The following is a 17,665-nucleotide window of genomic DNA, read 5'->3' as shown; positions in this document are numbered from 1 at the left end:
GTAGAATGAAAGTATCAGAAAACAATGTTTTCCTTTATGAATACTGGTCGTACTCTGGGCCCCTCCTACTGCTCCGTCACTGAGTCCCCGGAGCAAAGGAGCGCTGGGACGAGGGAGAGGAGCAACAAAGACACAGATATGTAGAAAAGAGAGTGATGAATGCTCGTTACACGCCGGGGGGGGGGGGGGGGGGGTGGAGAAAAGAAGAAGAGGATGAAAACAGCAAGAGCCGAAAAGCACTCGTCCCTTTGACTGGCGTCCGGGGGCTTTAGTCTGGAACCAGCGTACCTTTGAAAACAGTATCCGTAAAACGATCTGAAATCAACCCCCGAACCGATCATCTGCTGCCGTGCGGTCCGGTTGCTTCTCCACGCGGCCACCGGGGGAGCTGCTGAGTCTGAGGAGGTGGAGTTGTTTGTGGAGAAAGAGAACAGGAGGACGGAGACGGAGGCCTCCGCTCTCGGTCGGCGGCCCCCGCCAGTCGGCCTGGTCCTTGGGTGGCGCTGCGTGGCGCCAGTCCCTACTATACCCTGGTGGTGGAGTGGGGGTGGGGCAGGGTGTTGTTGTGGCCGGTGGACGGGAAAGTGTTGAAGGCGTGGAGAGGCTGCATGCTGGTGATGGTACTGGGGATCATGGTGATGGTGTTGGGCGTCATCAGCGGCACGTCGTCGGGGGCGCGGCGCAGCGCCAGCGTGTAGTCGGGCGGGCAGGCGGGCCGCAGGATGTCGTGCGGCCGCAGCGGCTCCATGTCGTGGTGGGGGTCGTGCTCCGAGTGCTTCATCTGCAGGGACATGATCTCCTCCTCTTGGCTGTGAGCCAGGTCGTTGGCGGGCCCGCCGCGCTGCGGGGACAGCCGGTGGCGCCGCATCTCGTGCCGCTTGTCGCGCTTGTAGTAAAGGGCGGCGAACGCCAGGATGTTGAGGAAGAGGAGCGACGCCCCCACGGCCACCGTGACGCTCAGCTCGGTGGAGTAGTCCCGGGGGTCTCCGGGGAAGAGCTCCTGGCGCGGACGCTCCGAACCCTCCAGCTCCGGGTCGGAGGCAAAGGTGGGGTAAGGGTGGCGAGTCGGCCGGGGGCCCGGTCGGTGGGTGCCTTGGCCGGGGCCCGCGGGCGAGCGAGTCGTGGTGAGGAAGAGCTCCTCGTGCAGACTGTGGAGGTGGGGCACTAGTTCCAGCCAGAAGGCCACCTTGTTGGCCCGGTAGTTGTCTCTAACACGAGGTTTTAATCCGATGTGGAGGTACTGCTTGTCCTTGGAGTTGAACTTGGTCCAGATGACCTCTTCAAAGCAATTGGGTTTGGTGTGAATGAACTTGGTGTCTTGAGGGACTGGCAGGTTGGGGTCCCTGATGGAGGACAGAGGGGACATGTCAGCCAAGGGTTTCATCATCTGGCTCAAATTTCGTCAATCCGTTGACGTCTTAACATTGAATGAAGTGTTTTAAGTTCTCAGACCGGATACTACGGACATCGGGTTAGAGAGATCTTCACCAAAGTCGAAGACCCTTCAACTTGCTAGTTTACCTTATGACATCATTACGAAATCAAATCCTCAGGAAGGCTTACCCGGTCTTGGCGAAGTTGGTCCAGTAGGTCATGACCACAGCGCTCAGCATCACGTCATTCTTGGAGAAGTTGCACGGGAACAGATCCGTAGCACCGATCATGGGAACGCCAAACACGTAGGGTATCTCGTCTCCGTGGGCGGCGTCGGCCCATTCGGGACGCGTCTCCGTCTGGCAGTGGTGGTAGAACGTGTAGAAGTAAACCGGCGACTGAAACTCTGCGTGGAGCTTGGCGGTGGCCACGGCCGGCGCCACCCACTGGTGGTCCGTGAACAGAGCGAGGAGCGTCTTCCTCCGCATGTCGCCGTTGTCCCTGTCCGCCCAGTCCGTGTACATGAATTTAATGGTTTCCCTCAGGATGTCTTTGTCTGGAGGAAAGAAAGAGAATAAAATGATGAGACGTGAGGAGGAAAGTAAAGATAGAGCTTGAACATATTTCGCCAAGAGATGTAAGTTTATCTGCACGTGTGAGAGATCAACAGGAAATAAAAAAGCACAGACTGAGCGACACAAAATGGAGACAAAGGAAAATACGCTCCGTCAGGTTGAAGAATGAGTGGCAGGCACTCGAGAGGAAGTGGATGAGTTATTCTGAAGGCAGCTGTTGTGCTTGAGTACCACAAGGAAGGCATTGGGAGTTGATCTCCATCTGAGTTAACCGTGCCTCTTTGAGGAATGTTGCCAGTACTACCTGATATACCTGATTTAGCTCTCACTTCAACAGAGGGAGGAGACAAGACGTCAGGTTTCTCTTTCCTTGAAACCAGATAATCACTTTCTGGTAAACGAAACAGTGACTTCACAAGACAGTATAAAAGGAGACGCCTTCGACCTGTAGTTGTATTGCAGAGGTTTATCCTCAGGACTAATACTTAACCGATATTGCATAACGGCTAGAGTAGGAACAAATTCCTGGATTATAGAACAGACACACTTTTTACCATGGATAATCTTCAAAGGTAGGCAACAATCTGCAAGCGATTATCTTTCCCTCTTAAAACCTGAAATAGTTTTTAAATCTAAGATTATCATGGCCCAAAACACACATGATTCAGCATATATCATACTGTGAATTGATTACAGTATTTTTGTTGTTGTTTTTAGTCTATATTCTAGTTTAGCAGGTTGCACATTATACGTAGCCGTTTGATTTTGGTGTACTATATATATAGTTATTGGCGGTGACGGAGTAACAGACTTCTCTTTTATTACTTTCAGTGAAAAGCTGTTTGAATAATCTGGACCAAGTGTGGGATGGCGGAGAGTGTACCCACTATGGATAACTCAGATGAGGTAAACAGCTGGTTTGCACAACTCTTAATAAAGAAAACAATTACCATCCAAATATCTGTTGTCCTTCAAGGTAGTGTGAATGGAATGATGCATTTATTCATTACACTTTAAACTACACATTTATATCTATTACCAAGGAGTTCTATGATGTGCCGGATTCCTTCCTCGAGCTATACCGTGGGGAAGGAGAGAAAACTCCACCAGCATCACAGACTGACTGTAAGTGTGACCGATAATAACTGATCGATTAAATGACTTTATGCAATGTGGATGAACTGAGATGTGCCTCTCTTCTCTTATGACAGACGCTCCTTCTCCAGGACAAGTCGCAGCTCTCAATGCTGAAAGCAAAGCTTCGCAATCTGTCACAGGTAAATCAGACAAATATATAAATAACACTGTTATAATAATGAAAAAGCATGTAGGAAAGTATTGTCTGCATGGTTTTTAGGCTTTTATCGAGGTATGCTCTCAATATATGTTGTAAAGGTATGTTTCAGACTAAAGTAGTGGTCAATTGTATTCCTACAAATCAAGTGGCATGATGATATATGGTTTGTCTTTTACCACATCTCTGGTGCTTGCAATGACAAACAATGAGAGCTTGTGTTTCCAGTTATAAGTGCATTGTTTGTACAGAGCCCAACCCTCCTGTGCAGATTTCAGTCTATCAGGTCAGCAGTGAGTCACTGTCCCTGCGTTGGGATACCCCTGCTGGTGAAGTGGAGAGTTATGTTGTGACTTGTTGCTAGGCACGTGTAGAGACATTTTGGGGGGCAGGTGCTCAAACCACAAAAAAGGGCACCCATCGGCAAAATTATTTTTATATTGATCGCTGTAACTTGAAGTTAGCAAGTAATTTAAACACATTGTGTCGTGAGAGGACATGAGAGCTAAACAAAATGAAATTGTTTTCTATTAACAATTAGTTTTTATTTACAAAATGATAGGAGCGAAAAATGCCATATAATAAACAACTTACTAACCTCGACCGCTCGGTCATGCCGGGAAATATCAAACCTCTGTAAAAAAGTTATAAAGCTTCAGTCTGATATTTCCCGGCATGACCTCACACTGGGTTAGTAAGTGGTTATTATGTGTTGTTTTTTCTTGCGTTTACTCTTTTCACCCTCTGCAATGCTCATACAAGATTGATCTTTGTAAAACTGGAACAGACAAAACAAAGATGCATACCACATAAAACAATATGGTACAAGAATAGCATTCATAGTTTAGCTGCAATTTTATAGCTGTGAATTCTTGTGACATTTATAAAATTAATTAATAATTTCAACATACTTTCGAAATTGTCTCAATAGCATGTATACAACACAAGGAAGATGCCTGCCTGTATATCTCTCCCTCTATCTGTTCATTAAACATGACGTCAGTAAACAGCTGGACAAGGCTGTGAAACCACGGATTTCGTGAGTTCTATGTGTATTGTCTAAGGAAACGTCGGACCAGTTGTGACGTCATGTTTTCAGCAGCGCTAATGTTGACGTGGTTAATTTATCACCAAACAACGTCAGGGGACAAACAGACATTACCTGTGTGTCTGATGCGAGGTCAGAGGAGAAGGAGGTGCACCCGTTTAGCGTGGCGCGAGGAGCACTGCACGAGCAGAGCACCAAGTGGAGGAGGGGGAGGGGGGGGGGGGGGGCTCGTGAGTGGCACGGAGCATGTTGGGGTGACATTCTCACAATAACTCAAATAAATGCCCCGTTGGATATCAAAACACATTTGCGGGGACTTGATGACAGAGAGAGTAACTTTTATTCTTAAATGCTGATGAAGGGAAAAAAAGAAAAGTGGCTCCAGCAAAAAGGGCACTTTTATCATCCAGGGCAAAAGGGCTGGTGCTTGAGCACCACTAGGGGTTGTTAAGTTGTAATAGTTCATTTTGACTTTGCACATGTACATAGGGAACATCTGTGCTTTAAATTAATACATATAGCAAGATATTATCATAGGAAATATTAGGGAGAATATTGATATTGTTGATGTGTTATGAAGCATGGAGGTAATGTCTACTCTATGTATATGTCAATGGCAGAAGTAATGTTTATAATTGTTTATGTGTTTATGATTATATGTATGCCGCATGAGAATGAAAGTTAGTTTATTGTTTCAATGTTGACACATGAGTTGGAAGCCGGTTGAAGTCCGTGACGTTGCTTGAAGCAGGAGAGTGACATGTGGGACTTTTATTTTGAAAGGGAACTTTCCTCACATAGGTGACCGGAAGTAATGTTGGTCGCGGGATCATGACGTTTGACCCGGCTACTTTATGACCTGTTGCATTACCTGTTTATGACCTGGCCGTAAGCCAACGAGAGTGTAGCATGCTGAACTGACCAATGGAACTAACTCTTAGGATTGAGAGGTGTGAATGTCGTTACTAATAAATACGGGTGGAAATGGTGAGTTCGTTCTCTAGACGGTCGGAAGGTTACAAGACAGTTCCCTATCAGCTACTTTGCTGTTAGTCTGTGGCGTAATATTCCGGTCGGCCCTACGATCGTAGCTTCAATTTACTGCTTAGACTTCTTGCCATTAAATATTGTTAACCGTATCTATCGGATTCAGATTCTCATTTTTTAGCGAGCACAGGACCTCCAGTTTGACGCACGTTAATAGGGTCTATCTGTGCACGTGCCTGCTTGTTGCCATGAAAGAGACGTTGTCAACAGACACAAACAAGCTGACTCTCAGCCACCTGAAGCCTGGGGTGTGCTACTCTCTTCTGGTGTCTACACAACTTAGGAATGGAAGAATAAGAAAGCCAGCTGTGACATCTGCCTTGTCACAGCTAAACTATGTCAACGAATGTGGGAAATGTGGGAACTGATAGCCAATGCAAAAACCTTGTGATATCCCACTCACGCACATCATGAAAGATAAAGGTTGAGAGAAAGCCACAAGCAATGACATTTCTACATAAAGTTTGCACCGATGCAGATTCACACATATCAAATACAAACATACGCGTTAGTGTGTGGCCATGATATTGGCGTAGTGAGATTCTGATATTGTGACAGTCCTCATAGAAACCCTGTCTTTTCAGACACTATTCTCAGTTAGTAATATCTGTCTGAAAGTCTCCATTTTGTCCGTAAATAAAAAAACAGAATGTCTTTATAGATATTTTTTAAAGTGATTTAACTGACATGGCAGGCTGCCCACTACATTTTGATATCCATTCCATTATCCAAACCGCTTATCCTATATAGGGTCCCGGGGGCACTGAAGCTGATCCCAGCTGACATTGGGCAAAGGCCAGTTTATCGCAGGGCACATATGGAGACAGACAATCTTTCACACTCACATTTACTCAAACGGACAATTTTCGAGACTCAAATTTACTTAAGCTGCATGTCTTTGGACTGTGGGAGGAAGCCGGAGAACCAGAAGTGAACCCACCCTGCCATGGGGAGAACGTGTAAACTCCGCATAGAAGGAGATGTTGATATTGTGGTGTATTACGAGTGGACACACAGGTAGCGTTAGTTGCTTTAATCAGCCATGATGAAACTCGGATCCGTACTGCGCATACGCGATACAGTTACTCGGAAGTACATTCAACCATATAATTAAATGTGATCAATATACCACATCATTCCCCTTTTTAACTGATAACAACAAGTTAAACATTCTTAACTGAACAACAGTTTCCTGATACTTTAATAAAAAACAAAACAACATAAGATTTAAGTTAAACACAAATTTGACATCTTCCGACATTATATACAGTATTCGTGTTCAGGTTGTCTGTCCGTGTCTAAGTATAAGGATTTAGTCCGCTGTCGGATATATAGAGCGTATTCACGTGACGTCAGAATCTCAATCGCGCCATCTTGGGGTCCCACTTATTAAATGTCAGAAGAAGTTGACCTGGCTATCGTGTCCGCTGTTTGATTATGCGAGAGCCCAGCGACCTCATGTCCTTCTGCATTACCAAAGAAAGATTTCAGCGGTTGGAATTGAATATTCGCAACGCTTTTTTACCTGATTTTACTCGCTCAACACTTTGTGGTTAATTCTAGTTACCCTAGTTACCAGCACAGAGCCCGGTCACATTCCTGTAAAACAGTTTTCATTTCCGCTTTCGACCATGGGACATTAACAACTATTTCTGCTTTATACTTGTTGCGGAAATACCACAAATTTCGGAACATCAAGCGCCCCGTGTCTGGGTTCATATATGATCCGTAGTCGCACAGCTCCGCCTCCAGGACGAGTGTCTGATGAAGCCGCTTCCAGCTCCTTCAGGACCAGCAGTGCCTGTTTGGCTGGCCGTGCTGATGCTGTTCCCATGGAGCCAGTGTTTTATTTTACCTTGAAATGAATCACAGAGTAAAGGCAGACATCGCCCGACGGAGTTGCCATGTTCATGACTTCCTCCCAAGTTTCCATCCACAGTTCCTTTTGCGCAAATGAAAGACATTGATTTTCGCTCGGCGAAAAAAGCAAAAAGAGAATTATTGACGAGAGTCAATGGAAACGTGCCCACAACCCGATGCATCAACAGAAACACATGAGAACAGTCCTAATGCTCAGACGCCGAGTGAAGCCGAAGTAGATGACAAGTTGAAGTAATAGCCTCTTGTTGAGCTGATAAACCCATATTCTGAATCAGTCCCACATCCAACAATGAGGCACAGTACCATAATCACAAGGCACACCGCTTTGAACTGAAATCGTGTCTCCTTCAGGATATAATGGTCATTTCTAAGGGAAGAGCGGCATACAAACAAGCAAAACAATGTCGTGGTGGGACCCCAACATGGCCGCCAGAGTTTGTTGTGGTCACGTGAGTGAATACGCTCTATAGTCTTATGGCATATATTGCTTTGGCAGTTTAGTCTCTTGGTTTGAGCGCCTGAGAGCCACTGGTTCAGTCTCCAGAAGCCTGGGTGTCTGCATGTTAGCGTCGCCAACTTCCTGAGAACTGCTGCAGTCTTCACCATCACCAAATGCAGCCTGGGATTCAGTGACATCAACATCAGGTTCAGCAATGGTACAAGCTCGCAGCTGGTCTCTATGACGTCTGTGCACTGAGTCGGAGTCCCGCTCTCTGACTTCATACAAAACAAGGCCTGTCCGTCTCACAATCAACCCTGGAAATTCACTTGGGACTCACAGTGCTATGCAGATAAAAGGCGTTGCCTGCAACAAAGAACCGGTCTGCAGAAATGGGGTCATGGTTTTCTTTTTGCTGATACTGTTTGTCATGTGCTATTTCCTTGGTACTAGGCTTTAGCAAATCCAACCTTGTACGGATATGCCTGTGAAGAAACAGGTCAGCCGGGGACTGTCCAGTTGTGCAGTTAGGCGTCGTCCGATATTGCAGCAGGAACAGTGATATCTTGTCCTCAATGTTCAGTGAAGCTTTTTCATACCTGCCTTGAACATTTGATCTGAACATATATCTCTGCCAGACCATTTGTTGCTGGATGTCCTAGTGCACTTTCGGTATGCAGAATTCCATTCCGAAAGTCTGAAACTCGTCTGATGTGAATGTGGTTGCACTGTCTGTCACAATTTGTTCAGGCAGGCTGTAAGAGGCAAAAGTCACCTGAGCCTGATGAATGTTGCACAAGAGGCGATCTTTGACATACAAAACACTTCCAACCACTTTGTATGTGCATCGACCACAACCATGAACATGTGGTTCAGGAACAGTCTATCAAAGTCTATGTGTAGTCTATTCCAGGACTCACCCGGGAACTCCCAGGGGTGTAGTTGAACCTGGCGTGGCATCTTTTGATCCAACTGGCATGTCTCACATTCCTTGTTAATCTGTTCCACCTCCAAGTCAAGGTTCGGCCACCATACATACTGACTTGCGAGCTAAGGCCTTTGTTTTCACTATACCTTGGTGTCCACAGTGAATCTCTTTTAACACAGCTCTTCTCATCTTGCAGGGTACAATGACTCTGGTCCCCCATAGGACACAAACTTGTTCTGTGGACAAACATTTCAGCTACTAACAAGGGCTTGGGCTCGTAATGTTCCTTTAGAATGGCCACTATTTCATCAAATGTCTTATCTTTTGGGTTTCTGGGCTGCACCAGGTTTCTTAGAAGCCCATAAGTAGCTGCACTCATTACACTGAGCAGCGTAGCTAGTTGCTTTTCTTCGCCTTCATCATTAGCTTCGAAGAATTGTTCCATCCGTTCGATGTACGCTGACCATTGTTCATTTTCTGATTTGAACTCGTCAATTCTCCGAAACAGGGCCATCGTACTCACTAATACTTAGACTGTGTGTCTTTCCTTCCCTGTAAGAACGTATCGTCTTTCTCCTCAATCTACCACATATATCTCTTGTTCAAAAATAAAAATGTTAGACTAATTGCAACATGAGTGAAAATGTCAAATGTTGCCAAAACACAAGATTTCACATTCTAATGTTGAAGTATTCTTGATCTAAACCCAATAATTGGACAGACATATTACTGACTATGTGACCAATATCCACATAGGCCTTAGTTTTAGTTGTGTGTACCCTTTTTAACTGTTACAGCAACACAAATTGAAATGTTACAACTTTGATGCGTGCTTAAGAATATTGAAGTAACCAATAATAAATATTATGTTTTGTTTTCATGTCTTCAGAGACGTATCTAGAGAGCTTCATGGAGAATATAGGGTTGGAGCAGCTGTACCCCGAGAAGCTATCCAAGAGCACAATACTTCAGATAGGCAAGAAGACCATCACTGATGAACCTCCCAAGTGTAACGCAGATCTTCCATGGTACTTCCTAAAGAAACTGATGATGGTTAATGTGAAAGCTAGAAATGTGAAATGTACATCTGCATGTGAGTCTAACGATGATGATACACTGTCAGATCTTGATAATCTTGATAATCTAGGAAATAGTATAAATTCAGGTGACAGGCTAAACCCCCTTGACATAATCACTGCCCTCTTTCTGTGCTCGGATGGTTTCGTACGGCAGGAACTGGCACTCAAAATGTCCATGTGTCAGTTTTCAGTTCCTCTGTTGCTTCCTAACTGTGACACAAAGCAGTGCACACTCATGCTTTGGGCCATGAGAGACATTGTTAAAAAGTACAGACCTCAGTCCCTGACCGAATCCAAGGGCTTTATTGAAGAACGAATTGTTCTGTCTGAATTTCCATTGATATCATTTGTGAGACTCGGTGAGTGCTCCTTGTCCAAGTCAGAGATCCTCAATAAGCTTTTGAGCAATTCTCAGCAGTACAATGATACCTTTGTTCATCATGATATGGAGTGTGGTGACAGTCCAAGGAGAATATCCAATGGACTCGTTGAAATCTCTTGGTACCTTCCATGTGGGAACAAAAACATGGACGTCTTCAGTGAGCCAGTAGCTGTAGCTAACCTTCGAGGGGACATTGCTTCATTTCAAACACAATTTTCCTTTTTGTGTCAGACATCTGCAGCAGTGTTTGTGTTCTTTGACACCTTGGATTCTGAATGTGAGCTACTTACCAACCAACAACACAAGACACAGATATTTTTGGTTGGGAACCATCAAAGCAAGCGTTCCAGTATCGACACTCTCAAAAAGAAAGCAACCAAGTTGGGCTTGACTAAGTACATCTTACTTTTGAAGACCAAACGAATGAATGATGCAGACTTTGTCCAAACAATGCGAAAAAAAGTCAGCAACGTAGTTGAGAACTCAAAAATGAAGATGAGAATTGAGCAGATGGCTGACATTGCCCACGAACTGGGAATCTTGGTTGATGAAGAGTCTTCAGAGTGCCAGACTGCCAAGAAAAATGCAGATGCCATCACGACTGAAATTCAAGATATCCTTCAATACAAAGAAGCTGAGCTGCCCTTACAAGGCCAAATATGGAAGGAACTGACTCGCTTAGAGAAGGAAGAATGTCGGTTTCGAAATGTCGGATCCAAGAATATAGAAGACTACAAAAGTGATCTTCTCCTAGAGAAAACACAACTTCGGAAAGAACAGAACTCTCATGACATTTCAAATGCAATGACATGTTTCATCAATGCAATATCAAGCCCAGAGATAGAGAGGTGCTATTTCCTGAAATGGATGCGAATGAACCTCGATAACGTGTCTCGAGAGAAATTGTCTGACCTCAGGGAGCGGTACAAAGAAAAATGCAAAAATCCTGAAAACAAAGAAGAAATCAAAGACATTGACAGACAACTTTCCAACAGCTCATTGGGGATTGAACACTTCTTCCGTGAAATGGGTCAGATCTATGAAGCTTCACTTTCCCTTCCAGAAACTGAACCATCACGTAAACAACTACAGCACTTGCCCAAACTATGTGCACAATTGTTACTCGATGGACTTCCTCTTGAGCTTGTAGATGGAGAAGCATCCAACATACCTCTCAGATGGATTAGTGACGTTCTTTCTCAGCTCAATGACTTGATGTCTCCTCAGAATAAGATACTGGTAGTCACTGTTCTTGGAGTTCAGAGCACAGGGAAGTCCACTCTCCTCAACACTATGTTTGGAGTGCAGTTTGCAGTCAGCAGTGGTCGATGCACTCGAGGGGCCTTCATGCTGCTCATCAGAATCAATGAAGATATCAAAAAAGAACTCAACTGTGACTTCATGGTGATCATCGACACCGAGGGCTTAAAGTCACCAGAGCTTGCACAACTGGACAATAGCCATGAGCACGACAATGAGCTTGCAACACTTGTTGTTGGGCTGAGTGACGTCACCATCATCAATATTGCAATGGAGAATTCAACCGAAATGAAAGACATCCTACAAATAGTCGTGCATGCTTTCCTCCGGATGAAAGAGGTGGGCAAAAAGCCCAAATGTCAGTTTGTTCACCAGAATGTGTCAGACGTTTCAGCCCATGAGAAGAATTTACGAGACAGGAAACTGCTGATGCAACAGTTAAACGAGATGACCCAGGCAGCAGCCAAAATGGAAAAGAAAGAAGAGAACAAGAACTTCACTGATGTGATGGAGTACAGTCCAGACACTGGGAACTGCTACATTCCTGGACTCTGGAATGGAAACCCACCAATGGCACCAGTCAATGCAGGGTACAGTGAAGCTGTGTATGAGCTGAAGAAGAACATAATCCATGTTTTGGGAAGTTGTGAGTCATCTGCTTATGATATCTTGGAGTTTACAAAGTGGATGAAAAGTCTTTGGAATGCAGTAAAGCATGAGAACTTCATCTTCAGCTTCAGAAACAGCCTGGTGGCTGATGCCTACATGAAGCTGTGCTCAGAATTCAACAAATGGGAATGGGAATTCAGACAACTCATGTACACGTGGGTTACAGATGCAGAAACAAGGATTCGCAACTTTGGTACCGTTGCTGGGAAATCTGAGATATCTGACATGTCAGAATGTGTCAAACAGTTGAAAAGTGAAGCTTCCACAATTCTGTCTGAATGGGAGACAAAGCTTCTTGAAAACCTGGCACGGTACTTCAAGCAGACAGAGGGTCATGTCTACCTCGTTGAAGAATACAAAGAAGTCTTTAAAAGCAGTGCTAAGAGTTTTCGACGACAAATGCAGAGCTCCGTGTTTAATCAACTCACAGCAGCAGCTGACATCAGAAACGGGATGACAGAACTTGAGAGAATCAAGGAGAATCATACAAAAGAATTGGAGGGGAGAGTGCATGCATTGATAGAAGAGTGTCAGAAGAAAAATATCCAAATGACAGAAAAGGAGCTGGATGAAGAATTTGACAAGATGTGGACTGAAACGGAGAAGGAACTTTCCTTTAAAGAAATGAAGTTCGATGACATTTACAACAGTGTGACTCACCAGCTGCGAGAAGATGTATTACATAAGGGAAGTCATGCATCTAAATTGTTAAATAAAAACAGGCTGCAAGATTGTGGATTGGATCCTTTTATATACACAGCTAAAGGATTCTTAAAGCGTTGTCAAGACACATGGAGTAAGGTGTTCAATGTTCAAAGTCACACAACGGCTGTACAACACTTTGCAGATTGCATCATTGATCATTGCAAACAGTTGATAAGTGATAAGATGCAAAGACAAAATAATTACCATGACACTTACATCCAGGAGATTTTAAAAGTGATTGATGAGAGGCTGCAAAACAATCAGGATGTTCAGACAGACATCAAGTTTGAAGTTTCCCTGAAACAGTACATCTGTGGCTTTGCAGCCACACAGTTTCAGAAAATGCATGAGGATTACATACAGGCGAATGATCCTTCCAGATGTCTGAATCAAAACAAGGAAAAGTTTCGCACTGACTTTAAAGATGTATTCCATGACCGAGACCAGTGCCAAAAGAAGGCAGAAGAATTCACGCGTTGCTGCTTGAAGCCTGCAGTCGAAGACTTTGTCTACCGGTCCCTGGGTCCTGATATCATTGGAGAAATGCTGACAAATGAGCAGTTCAGCACACGGATGTCCTTCCAGTACTCAGTTTTACTGGATTTGCTTAGAAAGGATGTCTTTAAGAACTATCGGAGCTACATTTGCTTCTATGAAGTGTATGTCAAGAAGTGGATACTCAACAAAATAGTGGAACGCTTCTCAGAAGAGTCTACGATGTTTGAGTTTGAGGATCGACATGTTCAGTCAAGTATCAGGATCATCAATGCTGCTGTCAACAAAGCCAAAACAGAAAAGAGTGCCAACTTGGAGTCATTTGTTAAAAACGTCTGTCAGGAACTTGGTGATAAGCTGGTCATTTCCCAGGATGCTCTTGGTGCTTTCATGATCCTGAACAATGCCGACCAGGAGCAGTTTGCTCACTGGCTGACTGAGTGTGTGAAGGACATGGCACAAGACCTTCAAGAGGAGTTTAATGAAACAGACATACTAATGAAACTAAAAGACCTTCGTGTGAAGCCTCAGAACGAGCTTTTCACCAAACTGATTGGATGTGGTAAGCAGTGTCCATTCTGCGCAGCGCCTTGTGAGGCAGGAGGACAAGAACATAGCGAGCACTTTGCTTCACTACATCGGTCGACAGCTCTGGGTCAATACAGATGTTCTCTCTCACAGATACTTATCACTGATATATGCTCCTCTCTTGTGATCACACCAGACAGGACTTTTCGGTGTGATGCTACAAACTGGGAAATTCACCACTTCAAGGATTACAAAGCCATTTTCCCTGACTGGAAAATCCCACCAGATGGAAGCCTTGAGGCATCAGACTACTGGAAATATGTACTCGCCAAATTCAACAACAAGTTCGCCAAAGCATTCAAAGCAGAGCCTGCTGATATTCCTGAAATGTGGGAAATGATTACACCTCAGCAAGCAGAGGAAAGCCTCAAAGAGTCTTTCAACATCAAGTGAGGAAGACTCCACGCATTGTGGTTACAGAGGTGCACACCCTCATAAATATTCATTATCCTCCTGTGAATATTTAGATCTTACTTGTTTTACATGATAAAAAGGAGGATCAGAAATAGTATCATGGCATTACAATATGACAAGATTAAAGACAATAGTCCTGTGACAACTTACTGTCAGCTTTCCATGAGGAGCAAGAAAAAGCCTCCTGACTGCAAACATTACAAACTGGTCTGGGATGAGCACAACACAGGACCGGAGGGCTCTACAGCAGGTGATTAAAGACCCAGAACATCATTGGCACATATCTACGAGGCTTCAGTGATATTGTTGAGAGGAGGAAGACAAACCCTCCCCAGCCACCACCTGTTCACCCTGCTGCCGTCTGGAAGAGATGCAGAAGAATCAGCTGCCATTAGACTTTAGAACAGCTTCTTTCCTATGGCTGAGAGTCATGAACTCATCCTCCACCCTCCATATACACATATAATACTGTTTTTTTCCTTCCTACATAGCACATTGAGACTACAATCCACATGTTGATGTGCAACCCTGTCGTACAAAGACAAATACAAACCGTGTCATCTTGTAATATTGTGAGTACACGTATATATTTTCCAACAATTTACAATATGAGAATATGAGAAAATCCCTGCAGCGCTCAGATCACATTTAACATGTTTATTAAAAATAATCTGCTTTAACTATGTTTATTTTGCCGTTTTAAATATGTATTGATATATCAGTATATTGGCACATGTTAGATGATCAGACTTTGGTTTAAATGTTTTTGTGGAAGATGATTTTCATTATATTGTTATTGAAAAAATGTAACCTGTGAATCGAATGTCATATCTTTCATTTAGGTTTTTTTATTCTGTGACGTTTCTAATCTCAAATGTTAAAATTCTTTTTCACATTTTTTTTAAGAGGACGGTTTTATTGGATTCAGTATGATGTACAACTGGAGTCAGAATATTTGAGTCTAACAATTGTTTCTGTGAAGTAAACGATGCAAAACATTAACATTGAAATCTATAAAACTATAATTTGTTCTGAACGTCAACGTGTAAGTTGTGATCTTATTGAGAAGAATATGTTTTGCTTTATTAGTTAACGTTTTAAGTTTTAAGTCTTTGTTTTTATTTCGGTTAAGTATGGTTCCAAATATCTACATATTTCGGTTCATGTTGTCACTTCTACATAAAATTCCACATATTTTAAATCTTTCTTGTGGTATTGTTCACATTTTAACATTGTTTTAATCAAGTTGTGTGTGATGTGTAATTATTTTGACTCTAAATCTAGAATATCTTCGTAAAGTATCTATGCAAAACATTATATTTGTATCGCTCTTTTAAACACTTTCTTTTATTATTATTAGTATTTCATGAAATATATTTACATTTTTAACTTTACAAAATTGATGCTGTGTTGATTTACGTTCATGCATGACAAAGTTTGTTTTAATCAAGTGCAATAAATATATTTTTCCTTTCAAGTATCTGATTCCAACATTTAGATAAACAAAATCAAATGATGTCGTGACTGTTAACATGTTTACTTCCCTCTGTTCACTCTGTATCAATAAAGAAGCACAAGAGTCAGACTGGCTATGAATGTCTTTAATGTTTCCCAGATCAGAATCACAGCATACAGTGTATAATAACTTCTAAAGTAAACAGAAATATCATCACCGCATTTATTTATATAGTTTTACTATACTTTTTTTCTTCTTTTTAAATCATCTTTTTTTTAAATTCCATTATTTAACATTTTTCTTTGTCTCAAGTCTTGGGTTTCTGAATTCAACAAAGAACGTAAAAACAAGACAACAGGTGCAACTTTGATGCAATCGAGACCGAGCTGGAGAGCGCGTCGCCGACCTCGCCGCCGCGTGGCGTTACCCGTGTGCGGCCCCACGCCCCACCCGCCTGACACGAGGTCTCTAAATATCTCTGCGCTATGAAGCCGTTTCCCGTTTGCTTGGCTCACTGCAGTTTTCGGGCACGTTGAAACAAGAATAAACCGAAAGCCGAGCCCCAACTGTGTGCACCAGCGAGTGTGTCGCTTCATAACACGGACCGGGCTCAGTGTGTGTGTGATCTGGACGTGCCCGTCCCTCAACGGCTACATCGCATCACTCTAAGGTCAACCTAACCTCCATACCCACAATGCAACACAGTCTGTGGAGGGAGAGAGAGGCTCTTTTCTCTATGAGGCGTGGTGTGGTATCAAAGCCCTCGTGTGATTCAGTAGCTACATGTAGACGCCGCTGCATGTGAAGTGAGTATTTAGTTGGCTGCACGTTGTGTTCAGTGTCCTGAACCAGAGGCCACGCCCCCTACACCATGACATCACTCACCGGTCACAGCGCTTCGCCTCTCATCAGCAGGATACTTGGAGTACAAGATATTTTCAAAATAAAATTGAAAGAAACAAAGAGAAGTTGACTACAACCTCAAAAATAAAGAGCTATTAAATTATAATCTTTCATTGGAAACTAGCAAACAGCATCTTAGGCCCTTTTAGGTCGTGGTGGGGCTGCAGTGAAGATGTATTTCTGCTACAGTCACTTTCCTGTTGAGGAGTCGTGATGCTACAGGATGCCCACGTGATTATAGACAATGGGAGACAAAGTAAATAAAATAAAGGCATTTTGTACCGGCACGAAAAATTATCAATGGCAAGTATTTCTGTCACTCATGAATCCTCAAGCAAGTGGCCATTTTTTATCCTTTTTTTTTGTTGCAAACTGCACCTGTTGTCTTTTGTTGTCACAAAATAGGCATTTCATTCATTCACTCAACAAAAAGAAAATAAAAACAAACAAGAAACTTAATATTTACAAATATTTGTGTCTGTTTGATTCTTACACTTAGAAATGTACAGTTGTTGATCTTCCTCCAGATGTTGTCTCTCTCTCTTTCCCTCCACGCAGTTTGCTTTTCTTCCTCACACTCCAGTTTCCCCACAGTGGGCCGACTGCAGCCACAATGGCGCCCTCCAGTGTTAGCTTATAAAATAGACGGGGGGAAAGAACAGACCGAACTAAATATCTTGTTTCGGGTTTCAGCTCCGGCGGTTTAATAGTTGCTGTGTTGTGTTGAGGTTTCCCTCACGACCCCTCTCTGCCTCCTCATCCACAGGAGTACAAAATGGTTCTTATGGGTCGGATCCTCCGTACGGATAAGCAAGGTTTCCTCCTGGAGAATCATTGTGGGTAGAAAGAAGCCCAAGCCTTTGAATGTCCACATTTGCTCGTGACAAGTCCGTCCTCTCTTTTCAATCTGACTTCTACATTTAAGGCTGCGAGTCTTTTGTCCCCCGTCTCCTCCCAAAGTCTCTTTTCCACAGCGTGCCCCTTTCCTCGCCCTCCTGCCCGTCATCGGTCCACCTGCAGAATGCCCAAATCAGTCGTTTTGTGTTTTACATTGTGCACATTTCCCTTTCAGAGAGCTTACAAAATCTCCGACAGGAGCAGCCGGGTATATTTCTCTCCCTTCCGCCC

General features: G+C 43.6%; 2 protein-coding genes across 2 annotated transcripts; one reads left to right on the top strand and one right to left on the bottom strand.

Annotated features, from left to right (window-relative positions):
• Positions 1–229: 229 nt before the first annotated feature.
• On the bottom strand, positions 230–2,211 carry LOC130212157 (neuroligin-2-like). Its single transcript, XM_056443297.1, has 3 exons — positions 2,181–2,211; positions 1,564–1,930; positions 230–1,343 (listed from the first exon to the last, which is right to left on the bottom strand). The coding sequence occupies exons 1-3, from the start codon at positions 2,209–2,211 to the stop codon at positions 524–526; spliced, it is 1,218 nt and encodes a 405-aa protein (XP_056299272.1). The 3' UTR covers positions 230–523.
• A 248-nt stretch (positions 2,212–2,459) lies between these two features.
• Positions 2,460–15,761, top strand: LOC130212156 (interferon-induced very large GTPase 1-like). The gene is made up of 8 exons (XM_056443296.1): positions 2,460–2,521; positions 2,781–2,855; positions 2,993–3,074; positions 3,161–3,284; positions 3,472–3,592; positions 5,536–5,660; positions 7,091–7,095; positions 9,476–15,761. Exons 2-8 carry the CDS (start codon positions 2,817–2,819, stop codon positions 14,155–14,157), a joined length of 5,178 nt encoding a protein of 1,725 aa, XP_056299271.1. The 5' UTR covers positions 2,460–2,521; positions 2,781–2,816; the 3' UTR covers positions 14,158–15,761.
• Positions 15,762–17,665: the final 1,904 nt, after the last annotated feature.

This window comes from Pseudoliparis swirei, chromosome 21, assembly GCF_029220125.1.
Source record: "Pseudoliparis swirei isolate HS2019 ecotype Mariana Trench chromosome 21, NWPU_hadal_v1, whole genome shotgun sequence".
Lineage (NCBI taxonomy): Eukaryota > Metazoa > Chordata > Actinopteri > Perciformes > Liparidae > Pseudoliparis > Pseudoliparis swirei.
The sequence above is the reverse complement of the archived record's forward strand: the minus strand, read 5'-3'. Positions and strand labels throughout refer to the sequence as shown.